This window comes from Nuphar pumila, chromosome 13, assembly GCF_984573655.1.
Source record: "Nuphar pumila chromosome 13, dmNupPumi1.hap1.1, whole genome shotgun sequence".
Classification (NCBI taxonomy): domain Eukaryota; kingdom Viridiplantae; phylum Streptophyta; class Magnoliopsida; order Nymphaeales; family Nymphaeaceae; genus Nuphar; species Nuphar pumila.
Window position 1 is genome coordinate 69,943,819 of NC_143261.1, and position 25,361 is coordinate 69,969,179.

At 37.0% G+C, this 25,361-nt stretch overlaps 1 protein-coding gene across 3 annotated transcripts in view; it reads right to left on the minus strand.

The window, feature by feature from the left end:
• Positions 1 to 3,171: 3,171 nt before the first annotated feature.
• LOC149818638 (ASC1-like protein) overlaps positions 3,172 to 25,361 on the minus strand; it is a 79,590-nt gene continuing 57,400 nt past the window's right edge. Inside the window, exons 4-7 of one of the 3 annotated variants that reach the window (XM_089985234.1) lie at positions 7,410 to 7,595; positions 5,260 to 5,444; positions 3,926 to 3,991; positions 3,172 to 3,726 (exon numbers count right to left, since the gene is read on the minus strand). In XM_089985234.1, the coding sequence (XP_089841360.1) occupies positions 3,954 to 3,991; positions 5,260 to 5,444; positions 7,410 to 7,595 (409 nt within the window). In that variant the 3' untranslated portion in view covers positions 3,172 to 3,726; positions 3,926 to 3,953. Of the gene's footprint in view, positions 3,812 to 3,925; positions 3,992 to 5,259; positions 5,445 to 7,409; positions 7,596 to 25,361 lie in introns of all 3 variants that reach the window. The other 2 variants (XM_089985233.1, XM_089985235.1) reach the window with 2 other exon arrangements.

The following is a 25,361-nucleotide window of genomic DNA, read 5'->3' on the forward strand; positions in this document are numbered from 1 at the left end:
AGGTAATCTGAAAGAAAAACACAGTGCACTTTTGCAACTTTCTGTCTGACAAAGATGTTTTTATGGCAAACATGGTTCAGCTACATGAAACAATTAGTGCTCCTTCACATGAAAATGAAGTGGAGTAGCTTTCTACGGCTCTGTAGTCCCCTTCGTGTTCTTGTTTGTTACGGCTGTTATTCGAACTCAACAGGACTTTCATTAGTTTTGGTCCTGCCTGAACTTTTATGTGTGTTTCCTTCGTATTGATTTCTCTGCTGCGATTGACTTTTTTCTGCTTCAGTTTTTTCCCTTTCCATGGAGAATTGAACATTGGATTCTGTTTAGTGGGAGTCTACTTCAGCAAAGCAAACGAGAACCTCAAATGGTCTGATCGATATAGATCGCAACCAAACCTTTGATTTGGCAGTTACACAGACTAACTGGACTAATTTGAATCTGAATCATCAATTTGTCGGATAGCAAGTCTTAATTTGATCAAGTAACATGATGCTCAAATCCATTATATAAAAGCATTCAGAGCTTCTCTGATCAGACTCCATATCACAATCCTTCTAAGAAGGCAGTGCTGCATAATTATGCTGAACTCATGCTCCAGTGAGAAGTAGACTTCCATTTATAAGATTCTACGAAGACAGTTTCAATTGACAGATTAAGCATAATTGATGCTTAATATGCTTTTATATAATCTTGGGGTCTACCTGCAGACACAAATGTAGTGCTGATAAACACAAAGAAGGCTTCTGCATGTGGCATGAAAAGGATTAAACGAAACATCAAAGCTGCTAATATTTCTAAGATTGTTTGAAATGAAAACTATGAACAGAGTTCCCAAACTAGACCTGAAAGTGTTGCACAGGGATAGGGAAAGAAAGTCCCACTAAGGGCACGTTTGGAAGTGAAAAAAAGGTAGGAAAGAAAAAGTACGGCTTTTCCAACCTTTTCCAAACGAGAAAAAAATTTTCAAAGAGTTTTTCTAAGAAGTATAGTTTTTTATAGTAAACATTTCTCTACCTGGGGGATTGAGGAATGTTTCCTATCAAAAGCTCTCTCTCTCTCTGGCGATGGTGCTGCTCACTGTCGACTGCCTGAACGCCTCACCAGCCGTCGCTGTAAAATGTGCCGGCAACAGAGATGGCCGGTAAGAAGAAGAGAAGAAAAAAGTCAGATGATGGGTGTGATGGTGACTCCCTTGCTGAAGGACAAGCTCGACATCGTGATCACGACAACCAGGAACCTCGATTTCTTGGAGATGTGGAGGCCCTTCTTCTAGCCCTACCACCTCATCATCATGCAGGAAGGTGACCCTTCCAGGATGATCAAGGTCCCCGACGGTTTCGACTATGACCTCCAAAAAGAGGCGTTCAGGCGGCTTCGACTACGATCAAGGCAAAATCGAGGTTCCATTTTTCATCAGCTAAACCTTCGCTTGAGTGGCTCAGGGATGGCAGTGGACCGGGGGACAAGGTCTCCACCTCCGCCCAGTTTCAAAATCCTACTCTCCATTTCCGCCTTCATCCCTGCATGGATTTCGATTTTAACCTTCATTCCTGCCTCCATCCCTGTATCATGTCCTCCATCCCCAACCCAAACGGAGCGAGGAGGGATGCGGCAAGGCGGAGATCAGGATGAGGATGGGGCGTAAGTGCATCCTCATCTCCATCCCCTCACTATTTTTTATTTTAACTTTCGTCCCTGCCTCAATCTCCGTTCATGTCCTCCATCCCCAGTCCAAACGGGGCGGGGCCCGTTTCCCCCGGTCCACTGCCATCCCTAGACCCAGTCTGATCCCCTTCGATACCAAACTTGCCTATAAGATCCCTCACCCCGCTGCCACCCCCTTCTCTCATTTTTCTCATGCTACACAAACAAGTGAATTTTTTTTATTTAAAGAATTTATCATATTTTTTTTAGATTTTTTCTTGCTTCCAATCACATTTGTTTCAGTCTCTTTCTTACGAAAGAGGGCCTATTTCATAAGAAAGAATACTTCACACAGAGTGAAACATAAGTCCTCATGAGAAAGAGGTAGTAGGGGCCACTCAACAAATGTAAAAGCCTCCTTGTGAAAACGGTGTCACACCCTCCCCACATGGGGATACACAAGAGAGGCTGAGAATTCTACATTCTCACCTACCATCGCCAGTTCAGCATTCTTGTGTTTGGGTTTCAAAGTGAAAATGGAAAAAGTATTGAGTATTCTTAATCCTGGTTTTGAGTTCTCACCTTCCCAAATGGGAAATCGAGTTCCTCTCTCTCTCTCTCTCTCTCTCTCTCTCTCTCTCTCTCTCTCCACCAAGAATTCTTTGTAGACTTCCCAAGAACAATGAAAGGGAATTCTCTTTATCAAGTCTCATGAGAATTTTTGAAAATTTATCCATACACACCTTAAGTTTTAAAGGTGAGAAAAAGAGCATGTACCTACTGTAGATTCACAGATGCATAATTTCATAAAGTGATCACCACCAAGGTATCCAATGATACTAAAAGGGGAATAAAAAGGGAAAGAAAGATTATTAGAGAGGCATACCCCGATCTTTCTCACAGTGAGTTATTGGATGTCCATCTTCATCTAGACCTGAGTCCTTTACTTTCTAGATATATTTTTGAAGGCTCGCTGGGGTTCGGGATGGTGACCATGGAGTTTTATGTCTCTAGGACAGTGACTTTTAGGTTTGACAGGCTAAGACCGGCACGACCAGGTCTCCGATCTTGGGTGTAATTTGTCAATGCAATAAATAAAAAAAATAAAAATTACACATATTCCTCATCATATTAACTGCATTTGATTCAATTTGGCCCTGGATTTGTCACATTTATTCCCACTGCACATCTCATTAAGGCAGAATGCACACACGCACACAAAGAGAGATCTGCGCCATTCCTTCAAAAATGGAGAGAGAGAGAGAGAGAGAGAGAGAGAGAGAGAGAGAGAGAGAGAGAGAGAGAGATTACCATGCACCTAGAACCTTAGAAGTCCATGAGTGACCTATTCAAAGCCATCCGAAACACAAAATTGCATCTGAAAATTTGAAAACTTTGAACCCATCTAAAATTCAGGCTCTCTTTAGATTTTGACAAGGAAAAGATTGCTCCAGATACATTGAATAAAATTTGAAGCACATGCAAGTGAAGATATCAAACCTTCACATTGTTATAATTCCCAAAAAATAACTAAAAAGAAAACCTATTTAATAATGGTTCCCACAAATCTAGGACATGAGAAATCTAAACAATTGTATAGTGAAATTTCCAAGAAATCCATTTATGACATCCACAGAGGAGAAACTTTTGTTTTTTGGGTAGGCCCCACATGCACCATCAAACACGCCCTTTACCCCCCCTCGATTTCAGAGTATATCTCCTCAAAAAGTGGGAAGAAATAGTCCCCAGTGACTTTTTTCTCCCTGGTAAACTTCTCCTTGTGGAGAAGGCATGTGCAAACACGCCCTAAAAGATGTTTTTGTCATTATGCTCATGCCAATAAGCAAATACAAAGAATGTTTACACATTAAACCTCCTCGTTAATCTTTCAGAGTGACAAAATGATGTTGATGAAAATCAATGAAGCAGATAATATGGGACCAAAGGAGAAAAAAAAAAACTAATTGATGAATATTAATCTCTCTGCTTTCAGAATGTTTTCTTTGAATTAATGTACACGGTTCATCGCTGCCAGGTCCACGTCATTATCTCATCCTGAGCACTTTAATGGTAGAGTTTAAACTGCTTCAGAAAAAAACTTTCAGCATACATGAAAAAGAATGGAAATTCACCTGTCAGGAATCCATATGTGAAAGACATAAACCATCTGCTAGATTAAAAACTGAGTAAATAATATAAAGATTATGCCAAAGAATTAGACAATACGACAACTGTATTGCAGAAAGTATAGAAATTTATGTAAGGACGAACAGATACATACACTATGAGAAATAGTCTTTGTTCAGGGTTCAATCATCATTATCATCTTCACCTTCACCTTCAGAATCTATAACAAAGAAATAAAAAATTCAAGAACAAGTTATACCAGATATACACGTTCATGGAGGTCGATAGCACAAATGTTATGTAAAAAGAGTGACTAAATTTGCATTCCGTTCTACAGACTATGTTAAGGTTCTGCCTGCAATGGCTTAACTGGTTCAAGGTGGGAACCTCATGATAGAGGATCCCCATGCAATTGGAAGCATATCAACATGCATCAACAAGTGCCAGTGATTCCCTAGGTTTTCACTGCTAGACCCATAGCCTCAAAATGAGGAACAAAATTAACTTGTAAGTAGAGCTCTCATCAAAATTAAACAGGATAATAAATGGACCTCCACAACCTACCATCATGTAGTGGCTTAGTTCAGCCTCCCTTACAAGCCACCAAATCTTATAGAGAGAACAGTTCACTTTGTAAGAACTCCATGTCCAAATTTTGAGATTGCATGGACCAATGCATAAGCTGCACCAATCCCCATTCTCAGCTGTTTGCAGTTTAACAGGCCCAAGTTCAGCTCAAGCTGATTTGTGCAAATAAGGGTATAGTCTGTTTCGTGTTTCATTGTAGCCTAAAAAAGTTATGGGGATCCATATTATTTCCTTGGGAAACTTAAACAAGCTAGTCCAATCCAAGAAATCCTTACACGAGCCAGGCTCAAGCACTATGAGAGCTTAATCCAATTCAAATCCCTGACTAGTATTACTGTTGCTTTGGTAAGAAAAAGAGCTATATTATAATGTGTTCCTGTAGATGCCTAAATCTTAAGCAACTATGCCTAGTAGGCAAAAGGAAGAAAGGCAAATACACTGGAAAAAAACTATTTTCGTTCATGGACATTCTCTCCTTCAGTGTCCAAACTTTGAAAAAATGTTTTTCTATTTCTTAAAGTAATGTTTAGCACAAAATAACACCAATTCTTATGCTGTTAGGTCCCGTTAAGTGGGTTCCACCTCATAGCTAGACCCACCTCATAGCTAGAATTAAGCATAAATATTTCGAGTCCACACCTACCAGGGCTTCCAGGTAAAAAAATCAAAACGGTATTGCTAACATTGGAAGAGAATCTCATACTACACTGTACAATCATAAAAATGATAAGGTACATAAAATAACTAATCAAAGGTGCATCCATCATACACATTGAAATGCATATTTTTGGGGGTCTAAAGTAGTGGATGCATATTCACATAAATGAAGCAACAAAAAGGCTGTAAGATAGCAATAAATTATTTTTCTTGATAAGGTGCATAATCAGACATGCAACTTACCAGATCGTACATCCTCACTAATCTTGCCTCTTGCCTGGATTTGCCTAACAAGCATCCGGTAGATCAACACCCACCAGTAAACGTTAAGAACAAGCAAGCACAGGAGCAGAGTATTGAATACATAGTAGTATATGGGTCCTTCGACCTTGTGTTTATCCTTGTCCAAGGTTAATATAACCTCATAACTGCAAGAAAAACAATATTTTGTTAAGCAGAAATAGGGTGACCAAGTTTTAACTTAAATGCCTATTTATATGCATCTGCTCCACCAATGTTTTAAAATGTCAGAAATAACAAGTTTGCTACATAATTTCAGTCTCCACGCTCAATGAAGAGGAAGGTAGCATGATGAATTGATGATACTTCATGGAAGGCTCAAGAAAAACATGAAAGGGAAATTTCAACATCTTAATTACCCAAAAGATATTGGCAGAAAATGACATTTACTTTTTTTGATACATTTTTTTTTATACATAGAAAATGAAAATTACTTACTGCATTGACAATTCAACATGTTAGAAGTACCCTTTCCGAAAGAGCACAAAATACCAGGATGAATATAACAAATAATCCAATGGAACCTATCAGAAGTTTATGCCAGATTATTGTGCAAGTTTGAATGATACAATATGAAGAGTAGAAAGCAAGTTCTTAAGTATGATGTCATGCATAAATAGCTTGAAGGACTTACCTGAAACTTACCAACAGGGCATCGTACTGTAACCTGACATATCGGTTATTTGGTTCTATTAGTCCCCATTAGCAGAAAATGCCACCAGGCTTTTACTAGGGGAACATTTCATGTCAAATACGAGAAATGATACTCATTGGAATCATGTGTTCATGTCTGTACACACACGCAAACAGACAATTTTGTTGAAAAACCATGTCATAGGGATTCTTCAATTTTGCTTCCATGCCATGTGCCTTTAATATACCATTCTAAATGGGAGACTAGGCAAGAATAGCATGCCTCTGTGTTCTTTAGTCAGATCCATGTGACATGGGTGAAAAACCTTAGATAGCAGTGCTCCTAGGGGTGGCAATCGGGTCGGGTTGGCGGGTCGACCCGGCGGGTTGGCGGGTCAGCATACCTCAACCCGAACCCGACCCGTTTATTAAACGGGTCGGCTGTGGCAAACACGAACCCGACCCGTTTATTAAACGGGTAACCCGACACGACCCGCCAACCGTTTAATAAACAGGTTGGGTCGGGTAAACGGGTTGGTGGGTTAGCGGGCGGGTTGGCAAGTCAGGTTGGCGGGTTGACCCGTCCGCCTAACCTGTTTATTAAACGGGTCAGCCAGGTTGGCATACCCCTAACACGAACCCGACCCGTTTAATAAACGGGTTAGGCGGGTCGACCCGTTTATTGAACGGGTTAGTTTAAGCCCAACCCGAACCCGCCTAAGAGGCGGGTTGGCGGGTCGTGTCAGGTTTTGCCACCCCTAAGTGCTCCTATCTCAAAATTCATGCGAAAAGAAGTAAATTTATTGCAGTTGGAAGATCAAATGGGCAAGCCATAGGTCAAACTTTATGCCTGAACCAAATAGGACCTCAGACAAAGTCCAGCCAGACAATTATTGGACCAGGCCTTTCTGGGTTCAGGTCACCCCAAAGTCTGACAGATCAGCCCAATTCCCACCAGTAGCGTTCCTGTTTTACCCTTTTTGTCTAAGTAATGCATTAGAATGACTTAATACAAGAAAGAACAAATAAAAGAATAAATGCCATGTGCAGACAAGGACTGAATCTAGTGAAAAACTGAAGTCAAATGATGATGACATCAACATGCTTCCTTTTGTTCAGGTGGCACTGTCTGGCATTTCAGTTATTCATACAGCAATATATAGATGGTACAGGAGAAATCAAGTTATTCAATAAAGTTTTTAACATAAAGATGTCAGAAATCCCAAATATGAAATGCAGTATAAACATTATAGAAATATTTGAATACTTAATAACAAGTTCATATTGAAAGAGAGTTCCATAAACTTTTAATTCCGAACATATTTAAAATTTCCATTTAGTTATAAAACCTTGTCATGCTCATAAACAAAAATTCATTGTCTTTATATTGAAAGTTTGAAACCATAAGGACTTCTAACTTCTAAGTAAACTACAAACTGTAACATGAAACATTAACTGACCTTGTACTCCGGATAATCCAGAATGGGTAACATAAAAGGCGAAGAATTATCCAAGATAACACAAAAAGAATAAACGCAAAGCTAGCAGTCCCCTCAGCTCCACTGTATTTTGACATCTTTCCGATTTCCAAGAACACATCGCTTGCATCATGAAGCGCCAAAACAATAGATCCAACACGGGCAAACCTGCATTATAGAAAGAAAATAAGTTATACAGGAAATCATGAACAACCAACAGACATGTGCAAGCCTTTGTACCTGCCAGGCCATTTGCAAGGAGTATAAGTGATCACATGGCAAATAATGCTATATCATCCAGGTAAAAAAGAGTGAACTGCATCATTTTCATGTTGGAATTCTGAAACCAAGTTCCTACATCAATAATGAGACCAAAGGGTTTCTTGCTGTTAGCAAATGTACAAAATTGACAGTCTGAAGGCCCCAATCTCAGCTGCAAATATCCTGTCCCCTCAATATCTCCATACCAAAATGCATTCGTATATCCATTAGTTTAAAAGCAGTATGATTGGCAGCTTCCAGAGGGGAAAAGGGACCAAATTGTAGAACATCATAGCCTACTCAAAATTAATAATGCTACCAACGAAGATATGAAAATTTCTAGAAAGAATAATATAACAGTTTCTCAGTAGTATTCCTATCACAAAATTTTTAGTCTTTTTATATCACTACAATCAAGGAGCCACCCTGTGAAGGAAGTGGAGCAGAACCTAGTCGCCTAAGTGCAGAGGAAAGAGACACCCAAATTAGAAAGGAAGAGCACATGGTCTACCATCAAAGGAGAGAAACACTAGCATTTCCATGGACCCCAATAAACAGCACAATAACAATCTGACAAACAATATGCAAAGAGATGGTCAAAAAATGATGCATAACATAGAAGCCAACTAACATGAAGTGTTCTTTTTCCTACTAACCATCTTCTCCCAGTACAGATAGAATATAGGCCTCATTTCTAACCAATAATGTGTAAAGAAAATGGAAGCCACCAACAAGATTCACCACAATGCTAAAGTGAACACAAAAATCCACAAATGGGCTCACTCACAAAACACACCAAAAAACCACAAATGAGCTTTCTCACAAAACCCACACAAGGGGCAAGACAAGAAGCTTAAAAATAAATAATATTTTATTGATAACCTTCATGCAAGAAGCATTACATTTGAGATAGGTTTCAACCCCTATATATACACAAACATGAGAGGCTCCAAGAGAGTCATTGGGAGGGTCCAACGACTCTCAATAGAGCCGTTCGTCCTCCCAACGACTCTCTTGTTGACCAATCAACAAGTGTTGACTAGTTCAAACAAGACCAAAAAAAATAAAAACTAACCTAACTATTCTAATCTAGTTACAAGAAAAATATATTTATATAAATATACATAATATATATATATAAATATATATTTACAATTTCTAACACTCCCCCTCAAGCTTACAGTACAATAACCAAAAGTTTGCCTAATAAGAAGTGGAAACAGGGAGCAATGAGAGGTTTGGTGAAGAAATTTGCTAACAGGTATTCTGATGTAACATAAGGAAGATCAATGGTCCCATGAAGATACTCCTCTCGAACATAGTGGGAATCCATTTCGACATGTTTAGTACGTTCATGAAAAGTATGATTACTGACAATGTAGATCACACTCTTGTTGTCACAACACATACGGGAGACTCCTGTCACTTAAGCTCCCATATCAACCAACAACCTTCTGAGTCAGACTACCTCCATCGTTGTACTTGTCATGGCCCGATATTCAGCCTCAGTTGATGAAAGTGAAACCTTCTGTTGTTTTTTGTACTACCATGAAATCAGATATTTACCTAAAAAAACACAAAAACTTATGGTTGAGTGTCTGTTATTGGGATCACCTCCCCAGTCAGCATCAGTATAAACAATTAAATCTAAAAAAGATGAAGCAGATAGAAAGAGGTCTCGAAAAAGAGAAGTCTTAATATATCTAATAATACGCAAAATAGCTCCCATGTGAATAGAAGTGGAAGCGTGTTGAAATTGACTAACTGTGTATACAATGTGTGTTATGTCAAGTCTAGTAATTAAAAGGTAAGAGAGTGCTCCAATAAGTTGTCTGTAAGGAATAGGATCTTCAAGAAGTTTTCTATCATCAATTCGAATCTTGGTATTGGCAATCTCAAGGGTGTCAACTTTCTTATCATCTGTAATATCAGACCTTGAGACAATGTCAAAAGCAAATTTAGACCAAGATAATAAATATCCTCTAGGAGAGTAAGCAATTTCGATTCCTAAGAAATATTTTAAGAAGCCTACATCAGTCATTTCAAAATATTTTTTGAGAAGTTTTTTAATATTTTCAGCTCCTTGTTTATCTCCTTTGGTGATGATCATGTTGTCTACATAGAGAAGAAGAATAATAATACATGCATCAGAAATCTTAACAAACAGTACAGTGTTAGTCAAACAAGTTCTAAATCCAATATCAAGCATAACTCGACTAAACTGGTCATACCAAGCCTTTGGGGCTTGTTTAAGTCAATAGAGAGCCTTTTCCAAACAAAGAGCTTCACCCTTAGGAACACTTATACCTGGTGGTGCCTCTGTTAAAATGTATCTCCTAAAATCGATGATGTAAATATAAATATATATACTTATATATCTAGAGATACATATACATATAATATTTATATGTATATGTATCTCTATATATATAAATATGTATATTTCTATATTTTTCTTCTTGTTTACCCGATAAGGGTATAATTGTAATTTCTCTTCTTGCACATATTCCATTTGGAATATGTTGTATCTTTTTCTTTTTATTTTTTGTATCCTTTTATTTTTTATTTTTATTCTTTTTACCTTTTCATAAAAGGTGCATTGGGGGTCCCCCAATAGAGTCGTTGGGGGCCCCCAACGGTCACAAATGTGACCGTTGGGGGCTCCCCAACGACTCCTTTGGGAGCCCTTTTGCACCTCCTTCTTCTTGTATAAATAGGAGTGTTCCCCTCTTGTTTTTCCTAAGCTTGAGAGTCTCAAGCATTTGGTTCTTTCTATAAAATACATGCCATTGTGCATGTTTATTATTTTTACGCTTTTGCGTACTTTGTTCAAGTGTTGTGAGAGTGCCTTCGTGCACATCTTTTCTATATTATTTGTGCTGGTATGCGTATTGTCTTTTCATAGACAATTTCACATGGTATCAGAGCAAGGTTGATTATTGAGGATCGTGGGATTCTCTATTTTCGAGTGCCTCGAAAAACGTGCCTTCCGATCTTTGAAGTTTGAAGTGGTGGATCTTTCTTCTCAAATATTTTAGAAGAATCTTGTGCAAAGTTGGTGTTGGAAATATTGTGTTGGTACGCTTTTTCCTCTACCTCTTTACTCTCTAATGGGCGAAAAAGAGTCCAATTTTGCCCTTGGTTTCAAATTAAATGGGTCCAACTATCATGTTTGGGCCGGAAATATGGAGGCTCACATAAAAGGGAAGGGCCTACGGGGATATGTACTTGGCACAATTCCGGAACCGGAACCCAAGATTACCGTGGTAAATGGAAGCGAAATCAAGATTCTTGAGGGAGAAGAAAGAACCAAAGCCCTTGAAGAATACTCCAAGAAGCACGATGAATGGGAAATGAAGAATTTCAAGATTCTTTCATGGTTTTTCTCATCCGTGGAAACCAAGATTAATGCCAACATTATCAAATTCAAAAAGGCATCGGAAGCTTGGCATTATCTTGAAAAAATGTACACATCAAGGGATCTCTCTCATAAGTATTACCTTCAAAAGAAGGCTATCTCCCTTACTCAAGGTGAAATGACGATTAGGGAATACTTTGCCGATCTTTCCTCTATTTGGGATGAGCTTGCAATGCTTGAACCAAAATGGAGTGGAGAAGCAATTGAGCTCCGTCACAAGCAACTTGAAGAAGATCGGTTCTTCAACTTTTTGAATAGGCTAAGGCCCAAATTTGAGCAAATAAGGACATCTCTCCTCTCCTCATTTTCCCCCCCTTCTCTTGAAGATGTTTTCACCAAATTAAGTGGTGAAGAGACTCGTATGAATTTATGTAAACAAGGACCGAATGTTCTTGCGGTTCCTTGTAGTATTGAAGAAAATAGTGAGGTTAATGCCGTATCGAGACCCGGAAACAATGTAAGAACCTATCGTCCCCCTCACTTTAAATTTCAAAATCAAGGAGAAAATGGTGGACAAAGAGGGAAAAGGGACTATAGCAAAACTATTTGTCATTTTTGTAAAGAACCGGGGCATATCAAACCCGTTTGTCCCAAATGGAAGAAGCTCCTAGCCATGGCTACCACTGGTGTACCACAGAAAGAGGAGGCATCTTCAAGTGAGACCCTCTCTATAAATCAAATAGTGGAAGCTCTTCAACCTCTCCTCAAGGGATCTACCTCTGGTGCGGCCGTATCCACTTCTTCTTCTCTAGGTAAAATCTCTTGGCTTTTGGACTCCGGTGCATCCTTTCATATGTCCCCAAACATTTTCTCACTCTCCGATTACTCAAAAAATGGTTCCCCATCTTTTGTCTCCACTGCGGATGGAACCTCTCTTGAAATGAAAGGAATAGGTAATTTTGAAACTCAAGAGTTTTTTATTCCAAAAATCAGATTTATACCTAAACTAAACTTAAATCTCCTCTCTGTTTCTCAACTCACGGACCATGGCTGCGATATTAAATTCTCTTTTGATAAATGTTTAATACAGGATCGCCAGTCCGGGAAATTGATTGGGGAAGGCTTTAGAAGAGGAGATTTATATTATATGGAATCTCTTCAAGTTCCAAAAGTTTTGTGTAATGTTGCCCGACATAAAGATATAAATGTATGGCACAAAAGACTTGGTCATCCTAATATTACCAAGTTATCATATTTACATTTTGCAAAAGACCTATGTAAAAGCTCTTTTTCTTGTAATGACTGTATTCTTGGAAAAATGCGAAGTTTACCTTTTGAGCAAAGAACTATGTTCTCTTCTAAAACTTTCGAAATTGTCCATTCGGATGTTTGGGGACCTGCACCTGTTGTTTCAAAAGGAGGCTTTTCCTATTACGTAATATTTGTGGATGACTTTTCCAGATATTCGTGGATATATTTTCTTAAGTTTAAACATGAAGTGTTTTCATGTTTTAAAAATTTTCATTCAATGATTAAGAACCAATTCAGCAGTAACATAAAGATTTTTAGAAGTGACTCTGGAGGAGAATATCTCTCCAATCAATTTAAGGTATATCTCGAGTATCACGGTATTGTTCACCAAAGGTCCTGTCCTAAAACGCCTCAATAGAATGGGTTGGCTGAAAGAAAACATAGACATATTATCGAGACCACTAGGACTCTCCTTATATCTCAAAATATTCCTAAAATTTTTTGGGCTGAAGCAGCTCTTGCTTCTGTTTATTTGATAAATCGCTTACCATCTAGGCTATTAGGTAAAATATCTCCCTTTGAGGTATTACATAAGCTTGAACCTGATTATAATAGGTTAAGAGTCTTTGGATGTAAGTGTTTCATACTTACGAATAAGAATGACAAACTTTCTCCCAAGGTTATTCCTTGTGCTTTTCTTGGTTATTCCGAAACTCAAAAAGGTTTTTGTTGTTACGACCTTCGAGATGATAAGCTATATGTCTCTAGAAATGTAACTTTTTTAGAAAATGAGAGTGGTTTTGAAAAAAATGTTTCTCAACAAGAAAATTTTGATTACTCCTTCTTATTCGACTTATTGTCTAGTAATGATGACATATCTAGTGATGATGATGTATCATTAAACCATGATGAGGAAAATGATGAAGATATTGGTGAACATAATTCACTCAATGATCCAGAAAGTAGAGTTCCAAGTGAGCCTATAACCTACTCTCGTAGAAACCAAGACACCTTTAGAAGTGCTATTGATCAATATAATGAGCTTTTCACCCCTCTTGACCATAGAAGATCTGAAAGGAATAGAAGACCTCCAACTCGTTTTGTCTCTTTTGATTCTTTTTCACCCTGATATAGGGCTTGTCTAAGTGTCATTCACTCTTATTTTAAACCAAGAAATTTTGAAGAAGCTAAAAAATGTATAGAATGGCAAGAAGCCATGCAAAGTGAACTTGATGCTCTTAAAAGGGCAGAAACTTGGGATTTCCAAACTCTACCTATAGGAAAGAAAACTATAGGCTGTCGATGGGTCTTTAAAGTTAAAACTAAGAGCAACGGTTCTCTAGAAAGGTATAAAGCTCGCTTAGTTGCTAAAGGGTATGGGCAAGAGTATGAAATTGATTACGAAGAAACCTTTGCCCCTGTAGCTCGAATGGTTACGGTTAGGTGTCTTATTACTATTGCATCTATTAAAAATTGGAACATCTTTCAAATGGATGTTAAAAATGCCTTCTTAAATGGTGATCTCAACGAAGAAGTATATATGGATGCCCCACCAGGCATGATAATTCCTAAAGATAAAGTTCTTCGTCTTCGAAAGGCTCTCTATGGTTTAAAGCAGGCTCCCAAAGCCTGGTATGACAGGTTTACCAGTGTAATGCTGAAAAATGGTTTTTCCTCATGTTATACTGACACTGCTTTGTTTACTAGAAAATCTAATGCAGAGATTGTAATCTTGTTGCTCTACGTTGATGATATGTTAATTACAGGAGATGATGTTCAAGGAGTCAAGGGTATTAAGTCCGTCTTGACTTCAAAATTTGAGATGTCAGACTTAGGGTTTCTGACATATTTTCTTGGAATTGAGGTTGCCTATTCGCAACGTGGTTATTTTCTATCTCAGTCTAAACTTGCCTGCGAGATTATTGACAGGTCAGGTATTTCTGATGACAAAGTATGTGAAACTCCTGAAGTTGTGGGAGCAAAAATGAATATTGACGACGGTGTTCCTCTAACCGATCCTACTCCTTACAGGCAGTTGGTAGGTTCCTTAATGTATCTTAGCATTACTCGACCCGATTTGTCACATGTTATACACATAGCCAGCCAGTTTCAGCACGCTCCTACAACCGTTCATATGAGTGTTGTGCTTCGCATCATCAGATACTTAAAGGGAACTGTGAATAAGGGAGTATTCATATCTTCTTCTTCTGAATTGAAATTGTTTGCTTATACTGACTCAGATTGGGGAGGTGACCCTAGTAACCGTCACTCCACCACTGGTTTCTGTGTTTTCTTAGGTGAGTCTTTGATCTCATGGCGATGTAAGAAGCAACAGAAGGTCTCTCTGTCATCCACTGAAGCCGAATATAGAGCCATGGCATCTACCACCATGGAAATTGTATGGATTCGACGACTTTTGGAAGATATGGGAGTATTTATCAGAGAACCAACAAAGTTGTGCTGTGACAACAAAAGTGCAATTTATATTGCCAAAAATCACACCTTTCACGAGCGAACAAAGCATATAGAGATGGACTGCCATTATGTCAGAGAAGAATACTTGAAGAAGCTCATTGATCTACCATACGTAACGTCTGAGTATCAGCTTGCTGACTTCTTCACCAAAGCTCTATGTTCGCCCAGATTTCATTTCCTCCTTGGCAAACTTGCGGTTATCACACCGTAAGTTTGAGGGGGGTGTTAAAATGTATCTCCTAAAATCGATGATGTAAATATAAATATATATACTTATATATCTAGAGATACATATACATATAATATTTATATGTATATGTATCTCTATATATATAAATATGTATATTTATATATTTTTCTTCTTGTTTACCCGATAAGGGTATAATTGTAATTTCTCTTCTTGCGCATATTCCATTTGGAATATGTTGTATCTTTTTATTTTTATTTTTTGTATCCTTTTATTTTTTATTTTTATTCTTTTTACCTTTCATAAAAGGTGCATTGGGGGTCCCCCAATAGAGTCGTTGGGGGCCCCCAACGGTCACAAATGTGATCGTTGGGGGCTCCCCAACGACTCCTTTGGGAGCCCCTTTGCACCTCCTTCTTCTTGTATAAATAGGGGTGTTCCCCTCTTGTTTTTCCTAAGCTTGAGAGTCTCAAGCATTTGGTTCTTTCTATAAAATACATGCCATTGTGCATGTTTATTATTTTTACGTTTTTGTGTACTTTGTTCAAGTGTTGTGAGAGTGCCTTCGTGCACATCTTTTCTATATTATTTGTGCTCATATGCGTATTGTCTTTTTATAGACAATTTCACAGCCTCCATATAAACTTATTCAACTAGGTTTCTATTAAGAAAAACATCTTTAACATCCATTTGAAATATAAGCCATTTTCGAACAGATGCTAATGCTATTAGAGTTCAAATAGTCGTCATTCTAGCGATTAGGCAAATTTTTTCTCGTATTCTATGTCATATTCTTGAAAATATCTCTTGGCAACTAATCTGACTTTATATCTTTCAAGAGTTCCATCACTTTTTGTTTTAATTTTGTATACTCACCTACAACCTATAGGATTCTTCCCTTTTAGAATATCTTGAATGGTCTAAGTATTAGCCCTTTCTAAAGCTTCTAACTCTATTCTCATGGCTTCTACCCATTCAGAATGTTCTTTAGCTTGAGTATAGGTTGAAGGTTCTACATATGAATGGATTAATGCAATAAATGCCTTGTATTTTGGAGAAAAAGAATTATAAGATACAAACTTTCTAGGTGGTTTGGAAATCCTGGATGACCTTCTAGTATAAACTTCATGTTGTTCAACATATTTCTCTAGTGCACATGGTTGGTTAAGTTCCCTACGCCTAGAATATTGTAAATAATTTTTGTTCCAATGAGGTTGCTCTTCGGTAATTATATCATCATGACTATTATCAAGATGACATTCATCAATTATATCAAGACCACTATCCAGATCACATTCATAATCACATTTTTCATGACTTGAACTTAAATCAAATAAAAGGGAATACTCATCTACTTTCTTTTTCTTAAAAGGTCACATTACGTGAGACATATAATTTTTTATTTTTAAGATCAAAGCACCTGTAGTCTTTTTGGTTATCTGCATAATCGAAGAAGGCACAAAGAATAGCACGAGAGGAGGGTTTATCATTTTTGTTAGTAAAAATAAAATATTTGCACCCAAAAACTCTTAGTTTAGCATAATCAGGAGATACTTTAAAGAGTGTTTCAACTGGTGTTATATTTTGTAAATAAGAAAAAGGTATTCTATTGATGAGATACATAGTAGTTAGGGTTGCTTCAGACAAAAATTCTTTGGCGCTTGATTTGTTATTAGTAGAGTTTTAGTTGTTTCCATAATATGTCTGTGTTTTTGTTCAGCCAAATCATTTTGTTGTGGTGTATGAGGGCAAGATCTTTGATGTGTGATACTACGCAAATTTAGATAATCTTTAAATTCCTTAGATAAAAATTCTCCCTATGAATTTATGCAAAAAATAGAAATATCATTTTCAAACTTATTTTTGACCAAATTGTGAAATATTTGAAAATGTGAGAAGACCTTATATTTATGTTTGAGAAAGTAGATCCAAGTATACCTAGAAAAATCATCAACAAAAATCTCATAATATGCATATCTACCCTTTGATATAACTGATGCTGACCCCCAAACATCTGAATGTATTAGCTAAAGCGGTCTAAAAGAAAAGAAAGTTCTTTCATGAAATAGTAATCTCTTCATTTTTCCAAGAATACAATCTTTACACATTAAATTTTCAAAGTCACAAAATTTTTCCATATTTGGAAAATATTGAATTTTGGATACATTAGGATGACCAAGTCGTTTGTGCCATATATCCAATTTTAATTTCTTAACACTATAACAAAAGGCATCCTTGGGTATTTAAAAAAAAATCATGTAATAGAGACCTCCTTATCTATGGCCTTCCCCAATCAGCTTTCCTGACTGGTGATCCTGTACCCAGCATCCATCAGAAGAGAAGAAGACATTATATCCATGGTCAGATATTTATGAAACTGATAAGAGATTTAAATTTAATTTGGGAATATATCTAACTTTTGGAATGGTAAATTGTTTGGAGTTTTGTAAAAAAAAATCAAAATTTTCTATTCCTTCTATTTCAAGAGATGTTCCATCAGTTATAAAAACATTTGACATGCTTGAGTTGGTATAACATTCAGATAAAATTTTACTATTAGGGGTCATATAAAAGGAAGCACCAGAATAAAAAAAGTCAAGGAGTTTTATCGGGATCGAAGAAGGATAAAACTACTGTTCCAATTGGGGCTTCATTTGAAGAAGATACCTCTTTAATAAGTGGTTAGAGAATCTCCATAAGTTGTGCCATTGATACGGGTGCATCATTAGTTTCTTGTGAAGAGCCAACTGAAGCCACCTTATTTTGCTCCCTTCTTCTAAACTTTAGACATTGAGGCTTAGTGTCACTGGGTTCATGATAGTTATAACAAATAAATTTTTTCCTGTCATAATCATTGACTTGTTTCCAATAAGGCTTGTTATCATGCTCATTTCCTTGCTTTTAATGAGGTGGTTTATAGGGGCGCATGCAGTTTCTCGGTCTAGAGATGGCCAAAACCGAGTCATCTTCATTTTTCAAAGAGTGCCCCTTTAACCTGTTCTCTTCCATACTCAATTCTTCAATAGTGTCAATAATAGAGGGTACTTTTCCTCTATGAAGAAGAGTGAATTTGGTGCTTTCAAACTCCGGTCTCAAGCCATTTATAAATTGATAGAAATGTTCTGCATCAAGTTGCTTTTGTCGGAGCTCTATATCTTTCACATAATGCCACTTAGGCTCAAAAATAGATAATTCTTTTCAAAGTGTGGACAATTCATTGTAGTATTCTCTAATACTTTTGTTTTTTTGAGTCATTGTCCGAACTTTATTTTGAAGATTGCACACATGAGCGATATCCTTAAGAGAATACATATTCTTAAGGTATTTCCAAGTTTTGTTAGCATACTTAAATTTTGCGAGACTAGATTTTTTAATATCAATGCTATTGATTAACCAAGACATGATCTTTACATGCCCTATTCTCTACTCTTTCCACTTTTTTTCATAAGTGGATAGAGCCTTAGTCTTCTCCCCATCGGTAAGAGGCACCTCTTTTTCGTTTTCTACCCTTGTGATGACTAGTTTAGGCTTCGGATCAGAACCATCAATTAATCTCCACAATCCTTTTTCCCATATGTGGTGCTTCATTATTGAAGACCACGTTACAAAATTAGTATCATTGAGTTTCATGGGTACAATGGTGACTTTCTCATTGTCATCCATCCTTACAAAATAGAGAGAAAGAGAATAAAAGAAAAAAGAACAATAATAGGTGAGAAAGGAGAGTAGTAGTATGAGCACACCACCACGAACACACGAGCACTTGAATCACCAAGAAATTCTTTCTTTCTCCCACAAGCATGGAAAACGAGGCAATATACAATCCTCAAGAGTCAAGAGTCAACCTTGCTCTGATACCATGTAAAGAAAACAGTAGCCACCAACAAGATTCACCACAATGCTAAAGTGAACACAAAAAGTCACAAATGGGCTCACTCACAAAACACACCAAAAAGCCATAAATGGACTTTCTCACAAAACTCACACAAGGGGCAACAAAAGAAGCTTAAAAATAAATAATATTTTATTGATAACCTTCATGCCAGAAGCATTACATTTGAGAGGGGTTTCAACCCCTATATATACACAAACATGAGAGGCTCCAAGAGAGTCGCTGGGAGGATCCAACGACTCTCTTGTTGACTAGTCAACAAGTGTTGACTAGTTCAAACAAGACCAAAAAAAATAAAACTAACCTAATTATTCTAAACTAGTTACAAGAAAAATATATTTATATAAATTTACATTATATATATATATATATATATTTACAATTTTTAACATAATGCACATATAGGTCTTATTTTATACGTAGTAAAGCAGCATGATAGAGCCTATTAAAGCAGTAAATTAAGTTTTTCAATTTTAGAGTAAAAAAAGAATGAATCTGGCCAAACAGTGGATAGCATCCAAGAAGCTAGGGAACCATAAATCAATGATCCGAGTAGTGTTAATATATATATTTTTGTATATCTAAACTAATTTACCCAATAGGGGTATGTTGGTCATTTCACTCATGATATGTTGTGCCCAGTAGGGGCACAATAGTCTTTTTATCCTATTGTGATAGGCACAGTCTACTAGAGACTGCACATGCCTTTTTTGTCTTTTCTATTTTACATTTTGTATTGTCTTTATTAATATTTTGTCTTTAGTCAATTAATGTTGGGACAGTTCAACTAGCTGTCAGATCTGACTGCTCCCAACGGTCATAAATATGACCGTTGGAGGCAGTCCAACAGTTAGCTGGACTGCCTCCCATATGTACCATTTTGACTCTATAAATAAAGCTCTCATATATGTTGTAACACAAGCTTCTCTTAAGAATTTTGCTTTCAATAAAATTATACCTTTTTTTTACTCTTTGTGTTGGCCCTTAGTGGCCTCTTGTGTATGCACTTTAAGTGCTTTGATTCCATAGTGAACCTTGATATATTATGTATTGAAACGCCATTGTTGTGACATGTATGCTTCCGCCTATTGGTTCATGACATGGTATCAGAGCAAAAGTGGATTTGATGTCTTTTGGTGGATTGTGAACCCTCTCGGTAGTGCAATGGGAAACGTGCCAACACTCTCTTTCTCATGATCAGCCCTCCTTTCACTTAACTTCTTGGCTGTGTTTTGTTGGTGATTTGGAGAGGACGTGTAGGCTTGTTGGTGGCATTCTTCATCAAGGTTGGTGGTTCTTCTATTACTTATCTATTTACCATGGGAAAAAAAGAATTTATGGCGGTCATTGCCTATAAATTGAACAATTTCAATTATCTTATGCGGGTGGCCACCATGGAAAACCATCTCAAAGGAAAAAGGCTATGGGGTCATGTGAATGGTTCTATTTGTGAACCCCAACTTGCCCTTACAAAAAGAGATGGAAATCAAGTTAGAGCACTAAATGAAGAAGAAAAAGAGAAGGCATTAAATGAATATCAACAGAAAATTGAAGATTGGAAGGCCCAAAATGCACAAATCCTATCTTAGTTCCTAAATAGCATGAAACTCAAGATAGCAGCCTGTCTAGTTAAATTTAAGAAAGCATGTGATGCATGGATATTCTTGAAGAACATGTTTGTAAAATAAGATCTTGCTCGACAATATTATCCCCAAGAGAAGGTGCAGACCACCAAACAAGGGAATAAGAGTGAGAGATTATTTTGACACTCTTTCCCTTTTATGGGATGAGCTTGATCTCATGGAGCCAAATTGGGAAGGTGCGGCAATTGAATTAAGGAGAAAACAATTAGAGAAAGAACACATTTACATTTCTATATGGGTTGAGACCCAAGTTCGAGCAAGTGAGATTTAATATTCTTCACAGATCTATTGCTACCTCACTTGACAATGCTCTTGGAGAGGTCTACCAAGCCGAGACTCGGCTTAATATGTCTAAAGGTAATGATGAAGTTCTTGTCATTGCTAGACCTAGGAATAATATAAGGACTTATAGAACTCCTCAATTCTGGAAAAATAACAATGAAAAAAGGAAGGTTGTATGTTACTTCTATCAAGAACCAGGACACATTAACCCAGAGTGTCCCAATCAAAAGGAAAGTCGTTGTAGTAGAAGTACCTAAAAGAACAATGAAAACATCACAAAGGAGAAGACCTGAAGGAGTCTATACATCATCTTATTGAAGCCCTACAACGACTTTTGAAAGGTTCTTCGTCTACATTAGGTGCAACAATTTCTACTTCTTCCACTCCAGGTACGATTTCTTGGATTTTAGACTCTGGAGCTTCCTTTCACATGACACCACATGAGTCTCTCCTATTTGAATGCACTGAAACCAGAGTTACCGGAAGCGCCGATATAGTAGGGGAAACGCGCTTCCCCGATACGCATTTTGGAAACACACTGGGAAGCGCACGTTTCAATGGGGTGCACGTACCCCTTCAAAGGGGTGCGTGTAGCCCATTAAAGGGGTACGTGCACCCCATTAAAGGGGTACGAAGGGGGCGATTTACAGGTTTATCCTTTTTTTAAACCTTTTTTCCAAAAAAAATTAAAAGAACGAGTTTTTTTAAGAAGGGCAAAATAGAGATTTTGAAAAACCCATGAAAACAAAACCCGAAAGGGCTTTAGGGTTTTTTTCACGTTGCAGCTCAATCTGAGTCTCCTCCCTTCTTCTCTCCTTTCTCTGGCAACCGATCGGCGGAATCCAGAATCCAGCGACCTTCACCGATGTCCGACTACCTCCACCGACCGGCGATGAATCCATTCAGGTACGTACTCTCCTCTCTCCATCTCTTCTCTCCATCTCACGTATCTCTCACGACCTCTCTTCTTTCCATCTCTTCTCTCCATCTTTGTTCTCCCTTTCGTACCCCTTTAATGGGGCTCCAATAGTATGGTAGGAGCAGCTAGTGCAGGTCACCTTGTGGTATAGTTGTATGACTGGTAGGGATCTGACTAACCCCATCTTGCCTCTCAAAAAAAGTACCAACAGTGACTCCGCATGGTTGGTATGAGCTGTCAGTACACGTCTCTTTGTGGTGGAAAGTTGTTGGTTCAAAACCCAATGCTACTTTGAAGTTCAAAATATTTTTTGTTTTAATATTTGGGTTTATTACATGCTGAATGTTAATATTGGTCAGAAAAGAAGGTATAGGACACACCAGTAGCACCAGCTCTTCCTGTTCGGCCAATCCGATGAACATAATCCTATAGCAGCAACATATGTGGCAACTAATACCGGAGATCTGCCAGCACGGAACTCATTCAGCACCCAATCTCTCTCACCTTGAGGCTTATCTCCATGAATAGCAGTTGCACGAAAGTCTCGTCCAATGCTACGAGCAAGCTGGTCACATAACCTCTTTGTTATAAAGAAGATTATGTTTTCTTTCTAATTGCTTTATTTGTCTTTATTTATTATTTTGTTGAAAAATATGTCTTAACTCGTCCTTAGAATGCAAAACATACTAATGCATGTTATACTTTCACGATCAATGTTGTGTCTATTAATATGTTTTTTGTTCAGGAATTAACATGTGACTTTTTTAATCTATAACATCCTAATGGATCTGTTTCTTGTTTGATAATTTAGCTTAGCTTTATAGAATTTACCTTTGACTAATAACATAGTTTCAACTTTCATCAGCCTTTTACATGGCCAATCCTCTCTCTCTTAGATAAAGAAATCATTTTTTATTCATTTTTTGTGAATTTGTACACATTTTCTGCTAGTATATACTATATACTATATATTAATGTGCACACATTTGTGTATATAAGCAATGATTTGTGTTCTTCACTCTCCATCCTTTGTTGTTAATAATAGCTTTTTTAAAGTGTTCTAAAATGACTCCTATACTTTTTTATGCAGGTATATTTGCCTATTCTTTGCTTCACTAATGACCATCACAAACTACGATCACAACAATTATGATGACGATGATGATTCTTTTTGCAATTTAAAGCATGAATCGTCTAGTGGTGTTGAGAATGATAATTCAAGAAAGGGCAGGGGGTCTTCTGATTGTCCATATCAGTTTGAGGATAGAAAAAAAAATTGTTTTGATGAGGAAGATGAAGAAAAATATGACTTGGATGACTACTATTCTAAAGATGACCTAGATGACAAACCACCTAGCATGCATAAAAAAACAGTGTTGTGGCACCATGTATTGAAACAAAAGAAGAGTGAGCAAGGAAAGCAAGGTAGAACTCAAGTTTTTATGTGTAAGCACTGCAAAAATATTTATCATGGGTCATATTACTCGAGTTTTTGCATATTTCATGGGATCTCCAAATGGACAAAGTGTTGGGATTGCCTTTTGTCATGTAGTTGCAAAAAATGCAGAATTGGAAAAAAAAATTAAGAGGCAAGTTCGACGAGTGGAGGTTTCATCAAGTGCATTTGAGTTGAGGAGATCAAGAATTGATAAACCGAAAAAGCCTATTAGTATGACTACATCATCTAGTGGAAGCCAAAACACATTTGATATTCGTGATACCTTTAAAAAGGTAGAAAGAGATGATGTAGATCATAAAATTATCATATTTTTGTGTGCAAATGGCATACCTTTCAATGTGCTTTGATCACCATATTGGGAAGAGATGATATCCGCAGATAGTAAAGTGTCTGGATATAAACCTCCATCATATGAAAAAGCACAAACAACGTTGTTTAACAGTGAGAAATAGTATGTTTATAGGGAGTTAAATGAATTTCAAGAAAAGTTTGAGGAGTTTGGAGTTTCCATTGTCTCAGACGGTTGGACAAATATCAAGAACAAACACTTGATAAATATACTTGCATCAAACTGGTTTGGCTCGATGTTCTTATAATGCAAGCGATTTTTCTAACGTGCAACAGTCAACTGCAAATATTGTCGAGTTTTTGAAGACGGGATTTAAACTTGTGGGGCCTTCTAATATAGTGCAAGTGATTACAGACAATGCAGCAAATTGCAAGTTAGCAGGTGAATAATTAAAACAAACGTATAAGTATATTTTTTTGTCACCTTGTGTAGTGCACACACTTAATTTGATCTTTAAGGATTTGGCACATGAGTTTCATTGGTTAGGAGAAACATATTTGCAGAGTAAAGAAATTGTGAAGTATATCACAAATCATTTAAAAGTACTAGCAATCTTTAGAAGCAATGAAAAATTAGAGCTAATAAAGATTGCAAAAACAAGGTTTGCTTCACATTATACTACTTTGAAGCGGTTACTTGATGTGAGGGAGAGCTTGAGGCTCACAATAATTTCAGATAGATGAAGCGAGTAAAAGCAATCATGCACGAATGAAACTATGAAAAAAATGACTGTTACAACAAAAACAACTGTTCTTGATGAAGAATATTGGGATTTTGTACGTTTAGCATTATTGATTACAAAACCCACATATAAGATTATTACATTTTGTGATCAGGAAGGCCCTATAATTGGTGAAGTGTATGAAGGCATGGACAACATGTTGGGAGAAATCAAAGACAATCTAAAAGGACAACCAGATTTATATGAAAAGATTCATAAGATTGTCTCAAATAGATAAGATAGAATGAATATGCCTCTCCATAGTCTAGTCCACATGCTTACTCCAAAATATTATGAGTCAGAGTATCTCAAGATCCCAGCAATAGGAGGGGTCAAACGAGTTTCTCCTGGTAAAAATTTTATTCTATCTATTTAATAAAATATAAAGTTTAATGATTTAATTATTTTATTATTTCATTTGTATTTTCTTGTTATAGTTATTAAACATTTTTTTTTGCAGAAAAGGATAATGATATCTTAGATGGTGCAATGCTCGCGCTTGAAGTCATATCTGCTGGAAATGAAGAGCGCTCTACACTTTATAGGTTACAATTTGTGGCTTTTGCATCAAGAAGTGAAAGATTTAGCCGAAATGCAACAAAAATAGATGCATTGAATCCTATAATATCGATGCTTAATTGGTGGTGTTTTTATGGTGGTGATACACCTGAGTTGACAGCATTAACCATTAAGGTTTTATTTCAACCTATTAGCACATCTTCTATAGAAAGAGTGTGAAACACCTATAGTTATATTCACAATGTTAAAAGAAATAGGCTCAATGAAGATCAAACTGATACCTTGGTGTATATTCATTCCAATCTTCGATTGATTGGCAGATATAATTAAACTGTGTTGTACTTTTGTTTTGGTATTTTTTTTCTCTTTTTCTATCATTGCTTGTTTATTAGCATTCATATTTTATATTCTTGTTATAAAAAGGTGCAACAATCGCTACAAAGAAGGACCTAGTCGAAAATGAAATATCAATCCAGAACTTCCTATTGTAGAAGAAAATACGTTGAGATTAAAGGACATGCATTGAAGAGATTTGGATGATAGTGCACAACAATCAAGCACTATTTTCAAATCCAAACCCAAAGATGCACAACCAAGAGCTCCATTACCTCCAATAAT